Source organism: Lutra lutra, chromosome 1 (genome assembly GCF_902655055.1).
Source record: "Lutra lutra chromosome 1, mLutLut1.2, whole genome shotgun sequence".
Classification (NCBI taxonomy): Eukaryota; Metazoa; Chordata; class Mammalia; order Carnivora; family Mustelidae; genus Lutra; species Lutra lutra.
The window spans coordinates 85,004,758-85,027,025 of NC_062278.1; the positions used below are offsets into that span (position 1 = coordinate 85,004,758).

Consider the following 22,268-nt stretch of genomic DNA (forward strand, 5'->3'; position numbering starts at 1 on the left):
GTTTTATTAGTCAACTTACTACTGTCAATAAAATAACAGACCATCTTTTTTAAAAAAAAAAAGATTTTATTTATTTATTTGTCAGCAAGAAAGAGCATAAGCAGGGGCAGCAGCAAGCGAGGGAAAAGCAGGCGCCCCGCTGAGCAGGGAGCGTGATGGGGGACTCAATCCCCAGACCCTGGGATCATAACCTGAGCCGAAGGTAGATGTTTAACTGACTGAGCCTCCCAGGCATTCCCAGACCATCATTTTTGATGAAAAAAAAATTAAAAAAAGGAAATTCATATGGAAAATAATTTTTAAAACAATTATTTAAAAAAAAAAAAAAAAGAAAAATCACAAACAACAGGCTTACCCCTATGGGAGCTAGAAAAAGAAGAACAAAGCCAAAGCTAATCTAAGAAGATTAGAGCAGAAAGAAATGAAATAGTGGCTAAAGAAACAACAGAAAAGATCAATAAAACCAAGGTCTGGTTCTTTGAAAAGATAAACAAAACTTGTAACTCTTTAGATAATCAATAAAAAAGAGGATTCAAATAAATAAAACCAGAAATGAAGCAAAAAAAACCATGAACACCACAAAACCACAAAGGATTAGAAGAGAATATTATGAAAAAGTATGTGCCAAACATTAGACAACCTAGAAAAAACAGATAAAATTTTAGAAACATACAATTCTCCAAAACTGAACCAGGAAGAAACAGAAAATTTGAACAGACCGATAACTAGTAATAAAATTGAATCAGTAGTAATAAAAACGCCTTATAAAAGTCAGAACCAGGCGGGCATTATCCTGATACCAAAACCAGATAAAGACACTAGAAAAAAAGAAAACCAAAGGCTAATATTTCTTGTGAATATACATGTAAAAATATTTAACCAGATATTAGCAAACGGATATCAACTATATATTAAAAGGATCATTCAACACAATCAAGTGGGATTTATTCCAGGGATGCAACAGTGGTTCAACATTTGCAAATCAACCAACGTGATACATCATATCAACAAGGGAAAGTTATGATAAAAACCACATGATCATCCCTGTAGATATAGAAAAAGCATCCTACATGATACATCCTACATGAACATCCATTCATGATAGAAACTCTCAACAAAGTGGGTTTAAAGGAAATATCCCTCAGAAAAATCCACAGCTAACATCATACTCAATGGTGAAAAACAGAAGTGTTTCCTGTAAGATCAAGACAAAGACAAGGATGTTCACTCTCACCACTTTTATTCACATAGTACTGGAAGCCTTACTTATAGCAATCAGATAAGAAATAAAATCATCCAAATTGGTAAGGAAGAAGTGAAACTTCCTATTTGTAGATGGCATGATACTATATAGAGAAAACCCTAAAGACTCCACCAAAAAATGATTAGAATAAACTAATTCTAAATGATTAAACAGTAAACTTCCAGGATACAAAATTAGCAGACAGAAATCTGTTACATTTCTATACACTTGTAATGAAGTAGCAGAAAGAGAAATAAAAAAAAAAACCAGTAACATTGACAATTGTATCAAAAAGAATAAAATTCCTGGTTTCCCCAACCTCCCACCCCCTGTCCCTTCAAAACCCTCAGATTGTTTTTCAGAGTCCATAGTCTCTCATGGTTCACCTCCCCTTCCAATTTCCCTCAACTCCCTTCTCCTCTCCATCTCCCCTTGTCCTCTATGCTATTTGTTATGTTCCACGGATTGCATGGAGCACAGGGTGTGGTGCAAAAACAATGAGTACTGTTACACTGAAAAGAAATTTAAAAAAAAAAAGAAAAAAATTCCAAGGAATATATTTAACCAAGGATGTGAAAGATCCATACACTGAAATCTACAAGACACTGATGAAAGAAATTAAAGACAACACAAATGGAAAGGTATACCATGCTCATGAATTAGAAGAATATTATTATTATTATTTTTTAAAGATTTTATTTATTTATTTGACAGACAGAGATCACAAGTAGGCAGAGAGGCAGGCAGAGAGAGGGGAGAAGCAGGCTCCCTGCTGAGCAGAGAGCCCGACGTGGGGCTTGATCCCAGAACCCTGGGATCATGACCTGAGCCTAAGGCAGAGGCCTTAACCCACTGAGCCACCCAGGCACCCCTAGAAGAATATTATTAAAATGTCCATACTGCCCAAAGCAATCTACAGATTTAATACAAGCTCTATCAAAATACCAACAGTATTTTTCTCAGAACTAGAACATACATCCTAAATTTGTATGGAATAACAAAAGACCTCAAATAGCCAAAGCAATCTTGACAAAAACAAAACTGGAAGTATCACAATTCCAGATCTCAAGATATACTACTACAAAGCCAAAGTAATCAAAACAGTATGATACTGGCACAGAAATACAGACACATAAATCAATGCAACAAAATAGCCCAGAAATAAAACCACACCTATATGGTCAATTAATCTATGACAAAGGAGTCAAGAATATGCAATGGGGAAAGGCAGTCTTTTCAACAAATGGTGTTGGGAAAATGGGACAGTGACATACAAGAAAGAAACTGGACCACTTTCTTAAACCACACACAAAAATTCAGAATAAGTTGAATACCTAAAGTGAGACCTGAAACCATAAAACTCTTAAAAAACCCCGTAGACGGTATGTTTTGCACACAGCTTTTAGCAACATATTTATGGATATGTCTCCTGAGGCAAGGGAAACAAAAGCAAAAACAAACTATTGGGACTATACCAGTATAAAAACATTTTACACAGCAAAAGAAAACATCAACAAGACATAAAGTCAACCTATGAATGGGAGAAGATATTTAAAAATGATTTCTTAGATAAGGAGTTAATATCCAAAAATATATAAAGGACTCAGTCAACCCAAAACACACACACACACACACACACACACACACACACACACACATAATCTGATTAAAATTGGGCAGAGGACCCAAATAGACATTTCTTCAAAGAAGACATAACAGATGGCCAAAAGACACTCAACAACACTAATAATCAGGGAAGTGCAAATCAAAATCACAATGTAATATTATCTTACAGCACTCAGAATGGCTAAAATAAAAAAGACAGGAAATACCATGGGCTAGCAAGGATGTGGAGAAAAGGGAACCCTCACACACTGCTGGTGGGAATGTCAACTGGTGCAACCACTGTGGAAAACAGTATGGAGGTTCTTCAAAAAATTCAAAATAGAAATACCACATAACGCAGGATTCCCATTATTTGGTGTTCACCCAAAGAAAATGACAATACTAACTGGAAAAGATATCCACACCTTTTGTTCACTGCACCATCAGTTAACAATTAACCAAGATATGCAAGCAATCTGTCAGTAGATGAATGGATAAGGAAGATATGGTATGGAGTAGCATATCCATATATGCTATAAAATCTTATAGCATATATAGTATGCTACATTACTCAGCCTTGAAAAGCTAGAAAAATATTTTTATTTTTTTTATTTTTTTTTTAAATTTTAAGATTTTATTTATTTATTTGACAGACAGAGATCACAAGCAGGCAGAGAGGCAGGCAGAGAGAGAGGAGGAAGCAGGTTCCTGGCCGAGCAGAGAGCCCGATGCGGGGCTCAATCCCAGGACCCTGGGATCATGACCTGAGCTGAAGGAAGAGGCTTAACCCACTGAGCCACCCAGGCACCCCAAATATTTTTATTTTTAATATAAAATTATTTAATTTTTTTAAAATAATAATCATATAAGCGATATATTACTTATATAATTATAAGTAAATTACTTATAATTTAACAATTATAAAATTATTATAAAGCCAGATAGCTGATGTTTATCAAAGGCAGGGAATAGGGGAAATGGGTGTATAAGGTGAAGGGAATCAAGAGGTACAAACTTCCAGTTATAAAATAAAAAAAACATGGAGATGAAATGTACAGCACATGGCATATAGTCAATAATACTGTAACAATGTTGCGCAGTGATGGGTGAGCACTGGCTAACGTATAGAAGTGCCCGATCGCTATGCTGTGCCTCTGAAACTAATATAACATCGACTATCAACATACTTAAAGAAATAATTTTTTTTTTTTAAAAAGTGCTTACTTGATGACGGGCAAATCTTTGTACTCAGAAGATATTCACTAATGATCCATCCACGGGTGAATCCACTGTTTCACCCATCCATGAAGAAAATGGATTTTAGAAATTTGTCCTTAAGGTTAGTTCATCTTGCCTCTCTTAAAAGCAACTGACCTAGTTGACTGGAAATGTCACTCTCTCTCTACGTCCTACTTTCCTGACAATAACCCCAGCTTGGGCTAAGCCCACCTGACTCTATCCAGGCCCAGACAGCTCAGCATGACTGGCCCCCCTCTATATTCATGAGTGCAGATCCTTCCGGGAGCCCATAGGGCTGCAGAATGCCAAGTCCATGCACACCCCCACACTTCCAACACCTCCACTCTTATTCTCGCTCCCACAAGATGAGTTTGTCTCAGCCTTCACGGAGAACACAGAAGCAGTGAGAACTTCCACGCCTCCCACCACGATAGCCAGCCTCCTGTCAGCAACTGTGACACTGCGCCTCCGCCCTCCCCCCAGGTGAACTCTCCATGTTCTAAGAGCATCTCTTGGACAGATCCTATCCTCTTGCCTACTCAAAGATACGAGCTCCAACAGTTCTTCCTTTGCTTTCCTACAAGTCCACCTTTGCCCCTTGCTACTGGATTTTTCTCACCAACATATAAATATGCTGTTAAACTTTCCAACCTAAAAATACAACAGAAAACAAACTCTCTTTCAACCCTATGCTTACCCATCCTGCAGCTACGGCCCGTTGCTTTCTTGTTAGTCCCCTTTAGAGCTCAGTTCCTTGAGAGACATGGAGTGTCCACTTCCCTTCTCCCAGTCGTTCCCAACGTACTTCACTTAGGTCTTTACCCACACTGTGCCAGTGAGCTAGCTCTTGATGAGCTCTCCAGTGACTTCCAACCACCTAAGTCAAATAGTCAATCTCAGGCCTCTTTAGGTAGGATTCTCTGGCAGCACTGGATAGAGTCAAGCTTCATCCCTGAAACATCTTTTCTCTTATCCGAAACCTCTGAAGTTACAAGTGTCACAGGACTTCATACAGAACTTTTCTCTATCTACACGTTCTCTGTGATGTCATCCACTCTTGTAGCTTTAAATACCATCTATATGGTAATTTAGAATTTAGTCTATATGCCCGGGATCAAGCTCATTTCTTCTCAAATCTGTTGCCCCTGCAGTCTTCCCCAATCAGTGAATGAAAACTCTATCCTTCCAGTTACTCAGGCCAAAATCCCAAGACTCATCCCTGACTTTTCTCCTTAGCTAGATCTCCATCCAGCCCATATAACAAACTGATGGCCTAACTTCAAACTACATGAAGAACACAAACACTTCTCACCACCTCGACTGTGGCCACTGGTCCCAGTCACCCCAGGCTTTGCCTAGATTATTGCCAATACTTCGGTGGTCTCCCTGCTTCTACTGCTGTCTCTCTCTGGTCTCTTCTCAGCACAGCAGCCAGAATGATGGTATTGTAAGTCAGATCATGTCACTCCTAGGCTAAAAATGCTCTAATGAGTAAAAGACAAGGTTCTTCTACTGGCCCGTGAGGCCTTCCAGGAACTGGTCCTCTCCATTTGATTTCATCTCCTGGCACACTCCCCTTGCTGACTCTGTTCCAGTCACAGTAGCCCCACAGCTGCTTCTCCAGCCCATCAGCCACATCGCTGCCCTCGGTTCCTCCTGCCTGAATCCTCTTCCCTTATGGAGGCTCGGCTCACTCACTACCCCTAGGCCTCTGCTTCACTGCCAGCCCTGCTCAAATTGGAGGGGACTTACTTGAGAAAATACAAGGAGCAATTCTAACACTCCCTTGCATTCCCTTCTCCCTGATTTTTCCCATTGTGCTTAATAGCACCATTTGACACATACTGTTTATTAGTTCACCATCTTTCTCTTCCCTCACCAAAATTAATTTCAGTGAGGGCAGCTATACTGTGGTTTTTTTTTTTGTTGTTCACTGCTAAATCCACACTCTTTAAAACTATACCTGGTCCATTGCAGGCATGGACATATTTACTGAATGAATGACATGCAAGTAAATGACAGCAAGTAAAACTGTTTCCGTCAAACTAGAAATTCAAAATAACATAGTCTTAGAACTCTGCATTATTTGTATCTCTTATGACATAAAATTAATTTTCAGGGTTTTTTTCCTTACCCATTGGTTAACACTGCTGATCTGTGCCATGTAGTAGTGTAAAAACTGGGTTGTCTTTTCCCACATCACGTAAGAGCTGCCAAGAAAAGCCAAATCCCAAATGGGTCTCAGAGAGGGATCAATATGTCCGTGACTATCTGAGAGGGAAGAAAAAAGAAAAAAAAAAAGCACCTTTTCGTTATGGCATTTTGGAGACACAATTTCACATGTTTAGGAATGAATAGGAGCGTAAACTCAGCCGTATCAGCCCTCTCTTACAGCAAGACCTTGTGCTGGACACATGATTTGTTCTTATCTGTTTCTACATCATACAGAGATTCCCGTGCTTCAGTACATACAACCTACTGGGTAAAGCTACTCTAAAAAAATGAAGGGCTATTTGTTGTACCATATTAAAGCAAAGTAAGAGCTAGAATGATATTCAAAGTTAAAGTCTTGTTAGTTGAGAGGCATTTTAAAATTAGATTGAAAAGTCTATCAAGTATCTTCTTCACATTACCTTCTGGTCTGGGTCTACAAGTCCATGCAATGGTCTTTGCCGATTGCTCAATGTCTTTGTCCTTCACTAATCATTGGCTTTAAAGCTAACCAGTGAATTGCCAGTATCTTTGTCACTGATTTTGACCACATGAAGAAATCAAGTGGGTTTTCCCCTGTGGTATTGTTTTTGGAACTGCAATCTTCTCATTTCAACATGTATTTATAAAAACCTACTTCATATCAGACACTGCTAGAGGTGGGGATACAATGATTAATAAAACACCTTTTGTGACTTTGAGGAACTCAAATTTTAGCATGTAATTAATTTATAAGATAACTGTTCATGGACCATCCTTTTATGCAATTTGGTGGAGCTATTCTCAGTTTAAATAAAGGCTCAATAATAATATAATATGTGAGGAATAACAAATAAACTTATCAGGAAACTACTCCTTCTTGGAAGAATAATCTTTAGCATAAATTCTTCTCTGTACAGGTGGAACTTGACTTGGCTGGTTTATAATGCTAATCAATTCAAGGAGCATTCATGGATGGTGTGGGTGCTGTGAGAGACCCAAAGATGGGTCCCTCCCCTCCGCTCGCTGACACTGCAGAAACACAGCTGATACCGGCCTCAAGAGGAGGAGGATCAAAATGCTGACAGAGCACAGGGAAGGGAGAGGTTTCTTTGGGCAGGAGGAACCTGGGGAAAGCTTCACAGAGAAGAGGTTTGAGCTGAGCCTCGGACTCCTGTGGTGCATGTGGGGGTGGGAGCAAGAGAGAGTGAAAGCTTCCTTCATCCAGCCACCCATCACAGGACTCATCTCACAGTGCCCCTGTGGGCTCAACAAAGCCATTGCTAGTAAGCAAGTTAGTTACACTGAACGCTGGGAATAACAAGGATGGCTGACAACCCTGCTACAGATTCATTTAGGTGGCTGGACCCGGGCTGGTTGTTTCCAGGTCTTCAGTATTTTCCTCTGTAGCATACTTGGGCTCAACTAAAGGAAGTTTGTAAATTCATTAGAAAAGTGAAAGTTGTACTCGTCACAAAAGCCAAACGACCACTTCTTTAGGGGAAAAATAGTGTGGAGTGAGGATATCCTGAAACGGATTAGATGGTCTCACCCATCAGTTGTAGAGAACGCTGTCCTCCAGAAGCCCAGCGCCCCGGACTGATGCATATGGAACAGAGGCTGCTGAGATCCGAACTGGCCAATCCGAGGACAGCACCACAGTTCTGACTCACTCTTGTCTAAAACCAAACCCTTCCGGTTTTAATAATTTTGTATACAGAGACAGGCTATAAATAGTACCATTATATGCCTCCACTGAACTCAAAGTGACAACAGAACTTGTAAATTGTTAACAAAAAGGTGCCCTCTATTAAAGTAAGTTTTTGGAGCTTTATGCCACACTAAGTTAGATTGTTACAGAATGATCCTTGTGGGCATGTAGGACGTATTAATTGAACAAAATGCAGTTTACTTCATGATTAAAAAGTATCCAAAATGTAGTGATCCTATAGCAAATATTCAAAGAAAAGGTCCTATTACAGTTTCTAAAATTTGTGTTTTAAGGAGACTATATAAAATCTTATTTCCCCAGCTAATGCAAAAGGGAGGAAATCCCTAGATAAATGTAGATTGTAAGCATCAGTCATGATCCCATTTATCTCAGACAGTACTAAATATAAGGAAATCCCAAGATTTTGAGTTGTCTCTCATAATTCTCTGGGACAGGATTTAAGCTGAGTTGTTAGAGAATGACTATGGGAAACACCCAAGTTTCTGAATTTTAGAAAGGCAAGGAGCAGTATTCTATAGGCAAGTTTTTAAGAACACTTAGTCTTGACAAATGGAGGGGGGCACAGATGCACTCAGGAGTGGAGACCACAGGTCTCGCCATGTGGACATGGGTCCATTATAGTCTCTGGGGAAACGAGGGAGCCGGGAGAGAGCATGGGATGCAGAGTGCTACACCGGTCAGATGTCAAGCTTAATACCCGAGCACAAGTCCAGAGATGACTTTTGTGGTTTTGCAAATTGGATTTGCCAGTAAGTGCGGAGTTTCAGCTGCTGCCCACACACGCACTCAATAGTGCTGAGGTCAGAAAGCATGAGCTCTGCTTCACTGCAGCTGAGTCACTTCGGAGGGCCGGGCTCATTTCTTATTAAAGACGGCACCGCTGCCCATTAGCTCATGACTTAAGTGAGACAAACTTGATTCCGCTGCAGCCTCCCAGCGAGGCCCCGAGACAGCTGGCTCGCCCAGCTCTGTGCGGACGTCTGCGGTGAGCACCGTGGGGGTCTGGTGATGATGCCTCATCACATACGTTTCCAAGGCCAACAATGCAAATCTTTAGAAATGTCGCCTCACTCTGGATTCAGCCCTGGAAACTTCCCCACTACGTGCCTCTCCTGTAGCAACTCTACCTCTTCTTTGAAGGTTGAGCTCTCACCCTGACCCTTGTCTGGGACACATAGTGGGGAGATTAAAAGGGCACCAAGAGCTCTTGATGGAGTTACTATATTGTCCTGAAGATGAAGAACAGGAAAATGATAATTCTGAGGGTTTTTTTTTTTTTTTTAAATAAAGAGGTGTACCACATTCTATAGATGAATTAAAGTGCCACTTTGGGGATAAAAATGTACACGATCATTCTATTTAGGATTTAGTCATTACATACATTCCCTAATACAGAAATTCCACACACTGGTTCATACCAGGTATGCTGATGACATCCAGGGGGGTTTTAAGTTGCTTTATGTGCTTATAAAGCAGGTAATCCTCTTCCTGTCTTTTGTTCTTCTCAATGAGCCGTGTGCAAGTCACATTAATAGCTGGTCTGGGTTTCTGATTCCTGAAAAACACTCGAGCAGAACATTTCCCCAAATGCTCCTCACCAACCTGAAATAAAGATTTTGGAATTAAACAGAATGGCTACTTATCACTGCCCATTGACCCCAATACACAGCTACACACAGGATCGAGAAGTTCCTCGTATGTGGCATCAATATAGATGCAGCGGTCTTGGCTTTGTGGAAAGGGATTTCTGTGCTCACTGCTGAACACAATGGTCCTTCCTCTTTGCTGTCATTTAAACTCCTGCTTTCCGACAATGCCCTTATACAGTAATGCTGGGTCTATCTGAAAGAAAGATTGTTGATGCCTATTGAGTACTGCTTGGTTCCAACCTCAAGGACAGTAGGTACTTTTTCTACTGTGCACCAACATAATGCTTAGCTGGACCTCAAGCTTGCTAACTTGAACCGAAAGATGAAGTTGGTTCCCCTTAACAGAAGTGACAACATCCTCATACTGCCTTATGAATTCGGCTCTCTGATGCCAACTTTACAGATGAAGATACTGAAGTCTAAGGAGGAACTTACTCCAAGGTCTCCCAGCTAGTAAATGCTAAGCCAGGAGTTGAGCTCATGTCTATCTGATGCCAAAACCTTGGCTCTATACTAACTCCATCTCTCTACTCCAAGATCTAATTTGGAAGGAATGGAGACAAATGGCACACAAACAGGAACAATCCAAGGGATGTCTGTTTGCATTTGTATTTAAACACAGACATACCGAGTACTCTGGGATCATCTCCTCACTTTTCTTCCAGTCCAGAGACACGTGGAGATGGACAGTTATATGCTTCAAATAAACATTAAATGTATGATTCAATCACAGGATAGTGCTTCTTCATCCTCATCGGTCACAGATACCTTACCCCAACAACAAAAAAAGCCAGAATCTATTCCCAGAAAAATGCACGTATGCTCAGACCATCACCACTAAGCCTAGAATTTGAGGAAGTTCATGGGCCACTAGTCATGGCCCCACCCAAACCCATCCATGGGCCCCTAGTTAAGAACTCCTGTTACAAAGTGGTTGGTTGAGCAGTTCAGTTCTTTTCACTTTTACAGTCATTGAAACTGGATGACAACAACCAAAAAGAAACTTTAAATTAAAAAGCTCACAAGGAGACAAATTTTAATGAAAATTGGATCTGCTTAGTAAGTCCATTTCTAGCACTAACTCAAAAAAACTGAACTATGCTTTACAATGGGAGATCCTTCCTCCCATGAGTGCTACTTGGAATGAGAGGGAATTTCAGTAGTGCATTAAAATCCTAATTATCGGCCGCAACATGGAAGAAAGGTGAAGGGGGTGTCCCGGAAGAGGCTTATCAAAGGCAGAAGAGAGAGCTGGCATATAATCTCTTTTGATGTCTAAGCTGTTTCCAGGAAAGAGAAAAGAAACCTGGTATTGTCTCCTTTCATTTTCCTTCCTTTTCCGACCCTCCCATCCCGAAACAGCTCCATAGAATCAAGGCAAAGCACTCTCCTCATGCCCTGAAATGGAGCATTTCAACTAGCTAGCTGTGCTCTTCCCAGAACACTGTTGGTCAATATAATCTGTTTTCCCTTTACCTTTAATCTAACACTTTCAGTTTGCAATGCTAGAAATCAAAGCGGTCTTCCTTATGCTTTAAGAAGATGTTTAGCTCTTAAGCAAAGCAGCAAATCAGAATACATGGCTATGTGGTTAGAACTTATTTCTATGTACTGGTAGGCATTCTTCCAGAAGCCTCCCTGTGGGCTAGGGGGCTGGGGTCATGCCTTCCCTCTGGAAGCTCTGCCCCTGAGACACTTGAATGGGATGCTGCCTGCTTTGAATCAGCACCACGCAGACAGCATCTGGGCTGGTCTCTCCACCCAAGTTCCAGCTGCTGACTCCTAGCTCAGCCCAGCACATGGCAGCTCATCTGGTTCTAATTTGGGTATGAGTCTTCTGTTTACTCTCTTCTTAAGATCAGGTAAAGGAAACTTGGCAAACCATGGCCTGACTTGGTCAGGATTGTAGAGACATTAATAATGCCTGCGGCATACATTGCTCTGTGTTTTAGAGAATACTTCTGTATGGGAGCTCGTGGAATTGGCCTCATGTGAAGCCGGCCTGCTAAGAAAATGTCAAGAGATGACAGGAAGAGGAACAGGTTGACATTTGGGAGTGAGTCATTCTAAGCATTTAGAGGTGTGAGGAGGGGGTACCAAAGGAACTGTGAAATTCCCTCCCAGGGGCAAAGGAAGGAGGGGACGGTGGCTCTGGGACTGTTTTAAATGCAGTCTTGCATAAGGCCATGGAGTTGAAGGCATTCGATCGTGGGTTCCTGTTAGCTCTGCTCTTCAATTCTTGAGAATACAAAACAAAGCATTAAAAAAACCAAACCAGAAGCTAACCTCCAGGTCACTATACATTCAGACTTTCACCTTTTTGAAAAAAATAAATCCACAGGAGCTGCTAACTGGATTCTCTAGCGATTGTGGCAGCTTACCTCTGGGTTATAGTGATCTGTGGTAAACACCAGGTCCACCTGACATCCCTTCTTTGGATTAACCTGAAACAGAGAAACGGAATCTTAGCCTAGTAGAAGCTCTGTTAACATCTTGCTATTGAAGAATCACTCTCTTGGGATAGCAGGGAGTGCAAACAGAAGCCCTAGCATTTATACTGGAATAAAATCATGTTTTACAAGGGGAAAAGAGTTCAAATTTTGCTCCAGTCATGATACTCTACTTGCTAGTGTGACATCTACTCACAAAAGGGGGTTGAAGAGGGGAAATGGTTGTAAGGAGGGGGCTGGTTGGCTTTGTGAGACAGGATGTGTAAAGGTCAGGCTGGGAGGGAGCGCCTCTCTCTGCCCTAACACAGGGCAGGGGGCGGCGGGGGGGGGGGGGGGGGTGTCGTGCGGCAGAGGGAGGGATATGCATTCATGAGGGTGCCAGCCAGGGGGAGCCCTCATGCTCCTTGCGGCTATGGTAAACAGGGAAGATGGCACAATAGTGTGCCCCATTATGGATAATGGGTTTTCAGATGGTGGTAAATGAAGAAGGGGGGTGTGGGCAGAAGTGGCTACTTTCACTAAGGTGCCCCATGAGGATGCCTCAGCTCCAATGCACCCCCAGACCCTGTAGGCAGAGGAACCTGCCCCTGAGGCTGGAGGTCTGAGATAGAATGGAGTACAGACACTGAAGACCCTCAGACGTATGCCTCTCCCTCCCTGGAGGCTTCACCAGTGGGTATATTTCTGAACTCTGGAAATGCACATGCAGCCTTTTCAACTTGTCATCGACTCCGAGGCACAGTTTTAGACTCGACAAAGTCATATCACTGAGGCAGTTTCAGCTGTTTAGAAGGACTTCATGCCATTTGCCATCAAGTAAGACTCTGGAAATACCGATTTCCTTTGAATCTTAGCCCAGAAACACAACCACTAAACAGGATGGTTATTTTAAATATGCCAGATATCATCCATTCCTATTTTAGATCCTTAAATAATCCTGGAAAGCTAGAGAATGGAGGGATAGGATGTTCTGGCAATTATTTACATAAAGACTATTGAAACATGTGAATGTACAGATGTCACTGTGTTGGGGGTGGGGAAGCCCCCAGAGCGGAGCACAGGGGCAATCTGCTTAGGACTCATTTTCAATTTTGAGAAAGTTCTGGGGGCACGTGGGTGGCTCAATGGCTTAAAGCCTCTGCCTTCGGCTCAGGTCATGATCCCAGGGTCCTGGGATCGAGCCCAGCATTGGGCTCTCTGCTTAGCAGGGAGCCTGCTTCCTCCTCTCTCTCTTCCTGCCTCTCTGCCTAATTGTGACTATCAAATAAATATTTTTTTTTTATAAGAAAAGAAAAAAGAAAAAGTTCTGGTGTAAGTTGAAACACAGACTTCAATGTACAGAATTCACACACACAAGTCTGCCTTCTCCCTCATTTCCTGTTTGCCACCTACCCTGCCAAGCACAGTGTGAGGTATGGGATACAGAGAAACAGAACATCCAGTCCAGCCCTACCAGAAATCCACTGCTACTGTGACAATGGGCAAGTCACTGGAGACATAGCGTGCTCATGAGTGTGGCAGAAAGCTATGCGTGTGCAGGGCGCTAAACGTAGGGAGGCTTGAACTAGTTCTTTGAGGAGCAGGTACTGGCTGGCCATTCCAGGGAAGGCAATGAAGCCAGAAAAAAGGCTGTATGGGGAGATGGGCACAAGGTGCTGGAAAGCCTTTTTTTTTTTTTTTTTCCCAAATGAAGAGGACTTAGAATTTCATCCTGAACTCAGGGAGGAAGTTCCCAGCACACATAACTACAGTACTTAGGGTGTTGTCAAGAATAAGATAGGGCATTAAAAGGGCTTAGACAGGATCAGGGTAAAAGGTCAATATACTTCACTATTTTTATCATTAGGAAAATCTATAGACCTGAGGGAGAGAAAGAACCATGCTGGAAATTAGAGTCTGGCCCAAGTTCCAGGCTAGAGAAGAAGGGCAACACGGACTCAAGGTTGCTTTGTTTGGTTTACTTGCACCTGAAGCTCCCGGTGAGTGGTAAATGGGTCTGAGATCTGCACAGAAGTCACGGGATAAGGCGGTCCATGGCCCCTGTCTCCGAGACTCCTCAACTTTGGGGTCTTCGCTTCCCAAGTTAAAGGAACGTGAGGAATGGTGGGCTTGCTGCCTGTGACTCTCACACCACAGTGGGACCCACCCGAACTAGAACTCGGAGAAGGCAGCCCCTCCACTTGCCAGCCGGTTCTAAGCCCGAAATGCTGATCGTGTCAGCCCTGGGCCCTCTCACCTGCTACATTCAGGACCTTCGTTTACACCCACTTCCAGCTCCCCCACCCCCACCAAGTGGGCCTCCTATACGAGGGTCAGGGACCATCAAACTTCGTTATCAGTAATGCATGGGGGGTGGTGATTATTTGCCATAGGAAAGGATTAACAAAAGTCTTCCTCATCCTTGATAAAACTGTGCATATTTTAAATGACCTACTTAAGATAGTATTTGAAAACAGTTTTTTGAAAACACACAGAGGCAAAAGGAGGTATCAGTATGTACTCTGTGTAGGGAAAGAAACAGAACTCGATTAACAAAGGCTATGAGCTGAGTCAGAATGGAGCCTGGCCTTTTGAAGAGTTATTTGCCTTGCTGATTTGATTTCCTTATTTTAATCAGGCACTCTTAAAAGCATCTACATTTGGTCCAAAATAAGATTTTTGTATTTTTGGTTGCACTTTATCAGTTACCAAGAGCAGAGCTTTTATCTCCCACAAGGGCCTCTTCCTCCTTCCTTGCATGAGTCACAGCTCCTGGGGGGCCACTTTGCTGGTCCTCCGGAGATAAGCCTGGTGAGCAGCACCAGCCAGCCTGGGCTCCATAGGGGACAGAGTGTCTCGTGCCCCCTGGCCGTTGCAGGGCTGTGTTTCCCTCTGGCTCTCTTTGATTACAACTGTTCTGCAGTAAAGAGGCCTCTGTTGGACACCCACCGCAGGAGCTCGGAGTGCAGTGCTAAGTGCTGGAACATGGGGCGACAGGGCAATGGTAGCCTGGGCCCTCAGCACAGTGCGGCAGTGGGGGGGTGTGTAGGAGGAGAAGGACTTCAAAGAGATCCCTTTGGAACTGACCATGTGATTATAGATGACTTAAGACCTATGAAAGGATACCTGGAGGACTGATCCAGTCTCAGGATCGGGGAAGTGACCTCCAAATGGAACTGTGAAGATAAAGAAGGAATTGACTAGGGCAGGGGAAACAGTGCAGGCCAGTCATCCCACGGGGAAGCAATGGTGGGGCGGAAGTTTCCCCAAGGAGCTGCCACTGGGGCCAGAGAGCAGGGAGACAGGAGCCAGGATAAGGAGGGGCTACCCCACAGTCTATGGTGAGGATTTTATTGGCAGAGAAATAGGAAGCCAGGAGAGATGGAAGAGATTTTTTTTTTTAAGATTTTATTTATTTATTTGACAGACAGAAATCACAAGTAGGCAGAGAGGCAGGCAGAGAGAGAGAGGGAGAAGCAGGCTTCCCGCTGAGCAGAGAGCCCGATGCGGGGCTCGATCCCAGGACCCTGGGATCATGACCTGAGCCGAAGGCAGAGGCTTTAACCCACTGAGCCACCCAGGCGCCCCTTGAGATGGAAGAGATTTTTAAAAGATCCTTCTACTGGAGTGTGGAGAGCTGGAGCTAGAGTGAGGAGGTGTCCAGAGTGAGCACGGGGCACGGAGACTGCAGGAGAGCGGAAAGTCATGGATGAACCAAGGTGGGGATGGTGGAAATGGAGAGAAGTACACGGTGGACAGATAGGAGGGCCACAGTAGAAGGCAAACACTGAATGTAATTCAAGAGCAGAAATAACCACTAGAATGTAAGTTTTATATTAGGACATTAGTACACCAACCATCATTTAAACAATGCTTGTATTTAGAGAACAACAGCTACCCTAGTGGGGCTGTGCGGGGGACTGCTCTGAGCACCCCACCATGTCCTAACTATGCTAACAGAGCTCTGAAGGCCAGTTCAAACTCATGAGTAATCAGAGAAATGCAAATTACAGAAGCCATGAGGTATCTCCATAACATCACTGGCAATACATTAGAAAGTGGCTAGGGCTACCTGTGGGATGGGTTTGGGGGCTGACCGAGAGAAGTCTGATGTAGCCTGGCTCGGGGACAGTCTGGCTGGCGTGGTCACATCACGCTTACACACGCCCTGCAAGCTAGCTAACCCACCTCTGGTTCACAGCCCGCAGGACTGGGACGCTGGTTCCTGGCACCTCACAGCGGGAGGTTCCTCGAGGCACCATATGTGTAAGGGGGAGCTGGAGGCACTCTGGTGTCCATCCCCGGAGGGTGGGCAGTAAAATGGAGGTACCGGCCACAGAGTGTCATTCGGGGCGACAGGGAGCAAACTAGCTGACATACAGCAATGTACATGGATCCGAAATTCTGAGAGTGAAAACAGAAACAAAAAATGTACGGCATAAAACCAGTTACAAAAAATTGTCTAAATAAAAATTTGCACACAAACCCAACAATATCTTTTGTAAGAATACAGACAAACAGATGAATACACATCTGACTTTTTTGATGGTGGCCCATGGGAAGGTGGGGGAACGGGGGTACAAGAACAAATTCCAGAAGGAGCCTCCGTGGACCAAAGACAAAAACGGCTCCTGAAATGAGGTGTGGTTCTCCCTGAGCTTTGGACCCAAGACGGAGAGCCCACGAACAGGCCTTTAAAAAGATAGAAAGTCATTATAAATGGTAAGTCCAAAGTAGATGAGCATGGATGTCCTCACCCCATCATAAGGAGCCCAACTCTCCCCATCGGGTGATCCTCCCTCCACAGCTGGCTCTTGGCTTGCTACAGCTGCATGGGGCAAAGCTACTCCATCCATTCATAGCTATTAAAAAGAAAAAAAAAGCTAAATAGGTATTTTTTTTTAAAGAGTTTACTTCTGGGAAAGGTGACAACAGTTCCAGCTTCCCTGAGGGAAGGAGTGTTCCTGGAATATAGCCCATCATGGTGCTTATGCCCTTCCTTCCCCACCACATCCCCTCCCCCACTGCTAAACTAAGTGGGAGACAGATTTCGAAGTCTTATCTGTTTCTTCAAACACAGCAAGAGATACTACATGCTGTTCTAATATTTTCCAGATTATTGGCCCTTTATATAAAGGGAAAGTTCACAAACAAAGCAAATGACTGTGTGAATGCATAACCTGAAGGGACGAATTAGCAGTTCTTTGCTACAGATTTCTTTTTAATTATGTATAAAAGAGGATTTATGGGCTGTAGCCTAGAACAAACTGCTTTACAATCAGGGACCACTAATGACATGGATTATAAGCTAATCTGTCTTGTTTTCCAGGTTTCTTGGTTTTGCCCTCACGGGCCAAGAGGAAAGGCAGCCCCTCCCATGTGCACTTTCCACATGCCGAGCCTCACAACGGGCTCTTAGGGGAAGGAGCAGCACTTGGATTTTGGGCTTCCCTTGCAGTAGGGAGGCAAACAGACTGCTTTTAAAGTCCTGTTTGAGGGGCACCTGGGTGGCTCAGTGGGTTAAAGCCTCTGCCTTCGGCTCAGGTCATGATCCCAGGGTCCTGGGATCGAGTCCCACATCAGGCTCTCTGCTCAGCAGGGAGCCTGCTTCCCCCTCTCTCTCTGCCTGCCTCCCCCTCTCTCTCTGCCTGCCTCCCCCTCTCTCTCTGCCTGCCTCTCTGCCTACTTGTGATCTCTCTCTCTGTACAAAATAAATTAAAAAAAAATCTTAAAGTCCTATTTGAGAAAGTGTTCAAAGGAAAGTGTACGAAGGAGGACTGGACTCGGTAGACTACATTTTGGGGGACATGCTCCTCAAATCCTTAGCCAATCAGTCTCAAGCACTGACTGCATGCTTGTAGGTAAGGCATCCTGCTGGCCACGGGGAAAGAACAAATGATAAAGGCAGGATGCATATAACGGGCTCTCACTACATGCTCCTTGGGGTCCTACACACCGCCTGTGTGTTCGCACATCCCAAGAGCCATTTCAGGTAGATACAGTCATTGCTCCATTTTAAGGATGAAGAAATGGAGTCAACGACCCACAGTCAAGAGCTAGTAAGCAATAACACCCAGCTTCCGACTGCTGCTCTGCCCCCACACGGCACAGAAGCTGTACTGGGCCAGCAAACTCTAAGAGAGGGTGGAAAGAAAGCTCTTGAATGTGTGCCTGAGGGGCTGGAGGGAAGGGAGGGAGACAGACGGTGCTTATAACCATGGTTCCTACAGACAAGACCACCCAAACCTTCTGGAAGGGCGGGGCCGGGCATGTGTGTCAGTTTCCTAGGGCAGCCATAACAAAGTACCACAAATTGGCTGCCTCCACAGAAACCGATACTCTCACAGCTTTGAAGGCTACAGCTCAAAATCAAGCTGTTGTCAGGGCTGTGCCCCCTCTGGGGTCTGGGCAGAATCCCTCCCTGCCTCTCCTTGGCTCCTGGTGGCTGCCAGAAGTCCTTGACTTCTCCTCAGCTCACAGCTGCAGCATTTCAGCCTCGGCTCTGTATTTATATATTTATTTATTTTTAGGATTTTATTTATTTGGCAGAGAGAGAGATCACTAGCAGGCAGAAAAGCAGGCAGAGAGAGGTGGGGAAGCAGGCCCCCTACTGAGCAGAGAGCCCAATGCAGGGCTCGATCCCAGAAAGCGGAGATCCTGAGCCAAAGGCAGAGACTTAACCCACTGAGCCACCCACGCACCCCTCGGCTCTGTCTTTAAATGGCATTTTTCTCTCATGTGGTTTTCCTCTAAGGACATCAGTCCTTGGATTTGGGGCCCATGCTAATGCAGCACAGCCTCATCTTAATCTGATTATATCTGCAGAGACTGTATTTCCAGGGAAGGTCAGACACACAGGTGCATGGGTTAGGACTTCAGTGCATCTTCTCTGAGGACACAACAACCCCCAACCAGTGCATAAGTGAAGATGATCTGAGCTTTTGTAAGGAGCCCGGGATGCGCTATTTCAGGTAAAGTATATAGGGGAACAGGAGCCGACGCTGGTGAGGAAATCTCCAGGGAGGCCTGGGACTTCGAGAAGCAGAGAGAAAGGGCGAGGAGCCTGGCACCAGGAAGGGAGTGTGAGCCCCAGCATGGAGGTGAGCAGCCAGGCTGGGAGGTTGGCAAGTTAACGGACGGATATACTTGGAGTGAAGGTTAAGATGGTGGATTGGGGCCAGATTAGAGAAGGCCTCTTACGGAGACTTTATTCTAGAGTGGTGACTCTCCAACTTAAGCAGCAACAGAATCTCCTGGAGAGCCAGCTAAAACCCAGTGTGGTGGGGCACCCCTCCAGAGTGTGGGGTCAGCACCAGGGGAGGGCCCTGGGGATCAGCATTTTAAGGCGTGCCAGGTGGCTCTGCTGCTGCTGGTCTGGGGACCACCATTTGAGACGTTCCCTCGAGGTGCTGAGTGGAACTGCTGAAGTTCTGAGGGAGGGGCAGAGGTGACAAGTAGCTCCAATGACAGTCACCAGCAAACAGATGACCGAGAGATGGAGGACACGATGATTCTGAGGGCCCAAGGCTTTCTTGAGGACAAAATGGAGGAATGTAGCTCGAAGTCTGGTTGACATGGTGTCCCTGGCCATTAGGTCATGGGGCCTCAGAAGGTGAAGGTACCCTCTGCTTCAGGGAGCCCAACCAGTAAACTCCATGACAGCACATGACAGCAGAGAGGACAGGGTCTTGTGCAAGCGGGGACACCTGAAGGCAGTACTCTGGACCAAAACCATTCAAATACAGGAAAATGCTGACGAAAATTCACTCCTTGCTTCCTATTACATGGAGAACTACTTTGCCAGGTAAAGTATCCATCAAGAAGTTATATATCCATCAAGAAGTTATATATCCATCAAGAAGTTAAAACTGGGGCGCCTGGGTGCTCAGTCAGTTGAGCAATCAACTCTTGATTTCGCCTCATATCATGATCTCAGGGTCATGGGATCAAACCCCGCATCAGGCTCTAGGCTCAGTGGGGAGTCTGCTTGAGGATTCTCTAGCTCTCTCTCTCTCCCTCCACCCCTCTGCCCGCTCATGCACACTCTAAAATAAATAAAATCTTCTAAAAATTAAAAATAAATTTAAAAAAGAAGTTAAAATTCTACAAAGTCATGGCTTACTTTTAGTACAAACCTGTTTACTATTAAACATAAAGGTTTGTTTTCATGTCAATGATCAAAGATTCTTCTCCCAGCAAATGTCTGGCCTATATTTACATTAGATACAATACAGTGTTTGTTTAAAGTCAAGTCACTGAAATATTGGTGTGAATATTGGAAATAAAACTGAGGACCTTAATGAGGGATAGAGAATAGATGTTTATTTTGTTTTAGAAACCTAACATCCCCTTTACACTCACTCAAAAACTTGGAGCCGATTAAAGAGCAGAAACGGCGTCCCCAAGAAGGCTTGCTGTCGGCTGCCACAGGGAGACCATGGAAATGCTGTGACTCAGAGTTTCCAAAGACACAATTTTGCCAAAAGCTAATCTACAGAAAGAAAACCTTGTGCTCAGGGGGAAACACGGTCCTTGCTTTTCCTCTCTTCGTGGATGGCTGCTCAGCACAGTCCCTTCATCTTGCCTGAGAACTCGTGGTGACAACTTTCAGCTTCATGCTTTCAGGTTGAGGGGGTGGGTGGCGGGGACAAGTCCGTGGGCATCGAGTTCTCGGGTGATTCTCCTCTCCCTTCCCACACACACTGGGCCCTGCTGGCCTGACAGACTCAGCTTTTAAATGTCCCCTCCAGCCTTCACATTTGGTAAGAAAACATAAATGTCCTGCCATTTCAGTAAAAGCAAACTTTTTCATTCTGGAAGGTTAACTTTATAAGTCAGGCTCAGTGGCAGAGAAGTAAATGAATCATTTGTGGATGAAAATTGCTGTGCTGTTCTTATGTTCTGGACAGAGCTTCAGTGTGTTCCATTATACCTGGGAATTATCATACTGCATTTTCTTCTCTTGGGCAATGCCAGATAAAGCAAACAGTCTACTGAATGAAAGTCCGTGACCTTCTCAGGCTCTATCCCATGCGGTCCAAGGAGACCTTTGCATGTGGACACCCTGCTTTATTAGGTTAAGTACCAGTAGACAGAAAGACACAGAGTGTATAGCCAACTCTGATTCCAAGTTCTCGACCCTTGGAAAGAAGCTAAAGTGGAAATGGCCAGCGGCCGTGTTACCCTCAGCTTCCCCTCTAGCTCAGGGTGGGGCTCACTGGACAAGGCTGGTTATGAGAGGGTTACTAGGTGCTGAGTCTCCCTCATCCCTCTAGAAGGGCTGGGCAGGCCCAGCTTGGGTTCCAGATGCCCCATGGCCCCAGCACCGCTCCAGCTACCTTTATTTTCACTGAACAAATATTTAGTATTTCTTCCTTACAGGGCCCAATGTCAGAGGAATGGAGGAACAAGGAGGTCTGAGGTCTTCCACAGGATAGAAACAGACACGGTCCTGTTGAGGAGCGAGCACAAGGCAGTCCCCAGTCAAGTACCAAGACAGCGTGTTGAGGACAGATGTGTCTGGAGGCAAGGAGATTACCAAGGTGGTGGAGATGGGCCAGACAAGAGGCGTGAGTGAGAACTGCTATTTCATGGGTACAGTCACGTGCCGGGCAGTGTGGGGAGTACTTGCATGAGCCCATAGCCAGCCCAGAAACTGGGTGAGGTACGCTGAGTAACAGCCCTCAGCGATGCCCAGGTCCTAATCCCTGAGATTAGGGAGTCCTTAAAAGTCCTGAGAGTCCTTTTAAGGAGGATATAGTAGTGTTGCATCCAGATGTTGTGCTCTTGGCTTTGAACATGGAAGATGGAAACCAAAGCCGAAACCTGAAGAAGGCAAGGAAACAGATTCCCTCCTAGAGCCTCTGGAAGAAAGGCAGCCCATCCAACACCCTGATCTAGACTCCTTTGGACTACCGACTTCCAGAATTGTAAGAGAATAAACCTCTGGGGTCTTTTAACCTATAAAATTAGTGGTAACTTGTTACAGCAGTGGAACTAATTACAGATGATAGCGATTCTTACTGTTGTGCGTCGAGCGGGCAGGTCTTTGGAGACCACTGTGGTTTTATGTCCATCCTGCACACAGCTATGGTACAAGACCCCCTTTGACAACTTGACTTTACTGGGTAGAGACGTGCTGACCAACCCCAAGATGTAACGTCGGGTGGAGACTCGCTACG

At 44.4% G+C, this 22,268-nt stretch overlaps 1 protein-coding gene across 1 annotated transcript in view; it reads right to left on the bottom strand.

The window, feature by feature from the left end:
- The window catches only part of RARRES1 (retinoic acid receptor responder 1), a 56,000-nt gene that overhangs the window by 28,355 nt on the left and 5,377 nt on the right, over positions 1–22,268 (bottom strand). Inside the window, exons 2-4 of the mRNA XM_047728875.1 lie at positions 12,040–12,102; positions 9,428–9,611; positions 6,222–6,358 (exon numbers count right to left, since the gene is read on the bottom strand). Coding sequence (XP_047584831.1) covers positions 6,222–6,358; positions 9,428–9,611; positions 12,040–12,102 — 384 coding nt within the window. The remainder of the gene's footprint in view (positions 1–6,221; positions 6,359–9,427; positions 9,612–12,039; positions 12,103–22,268) is intronic.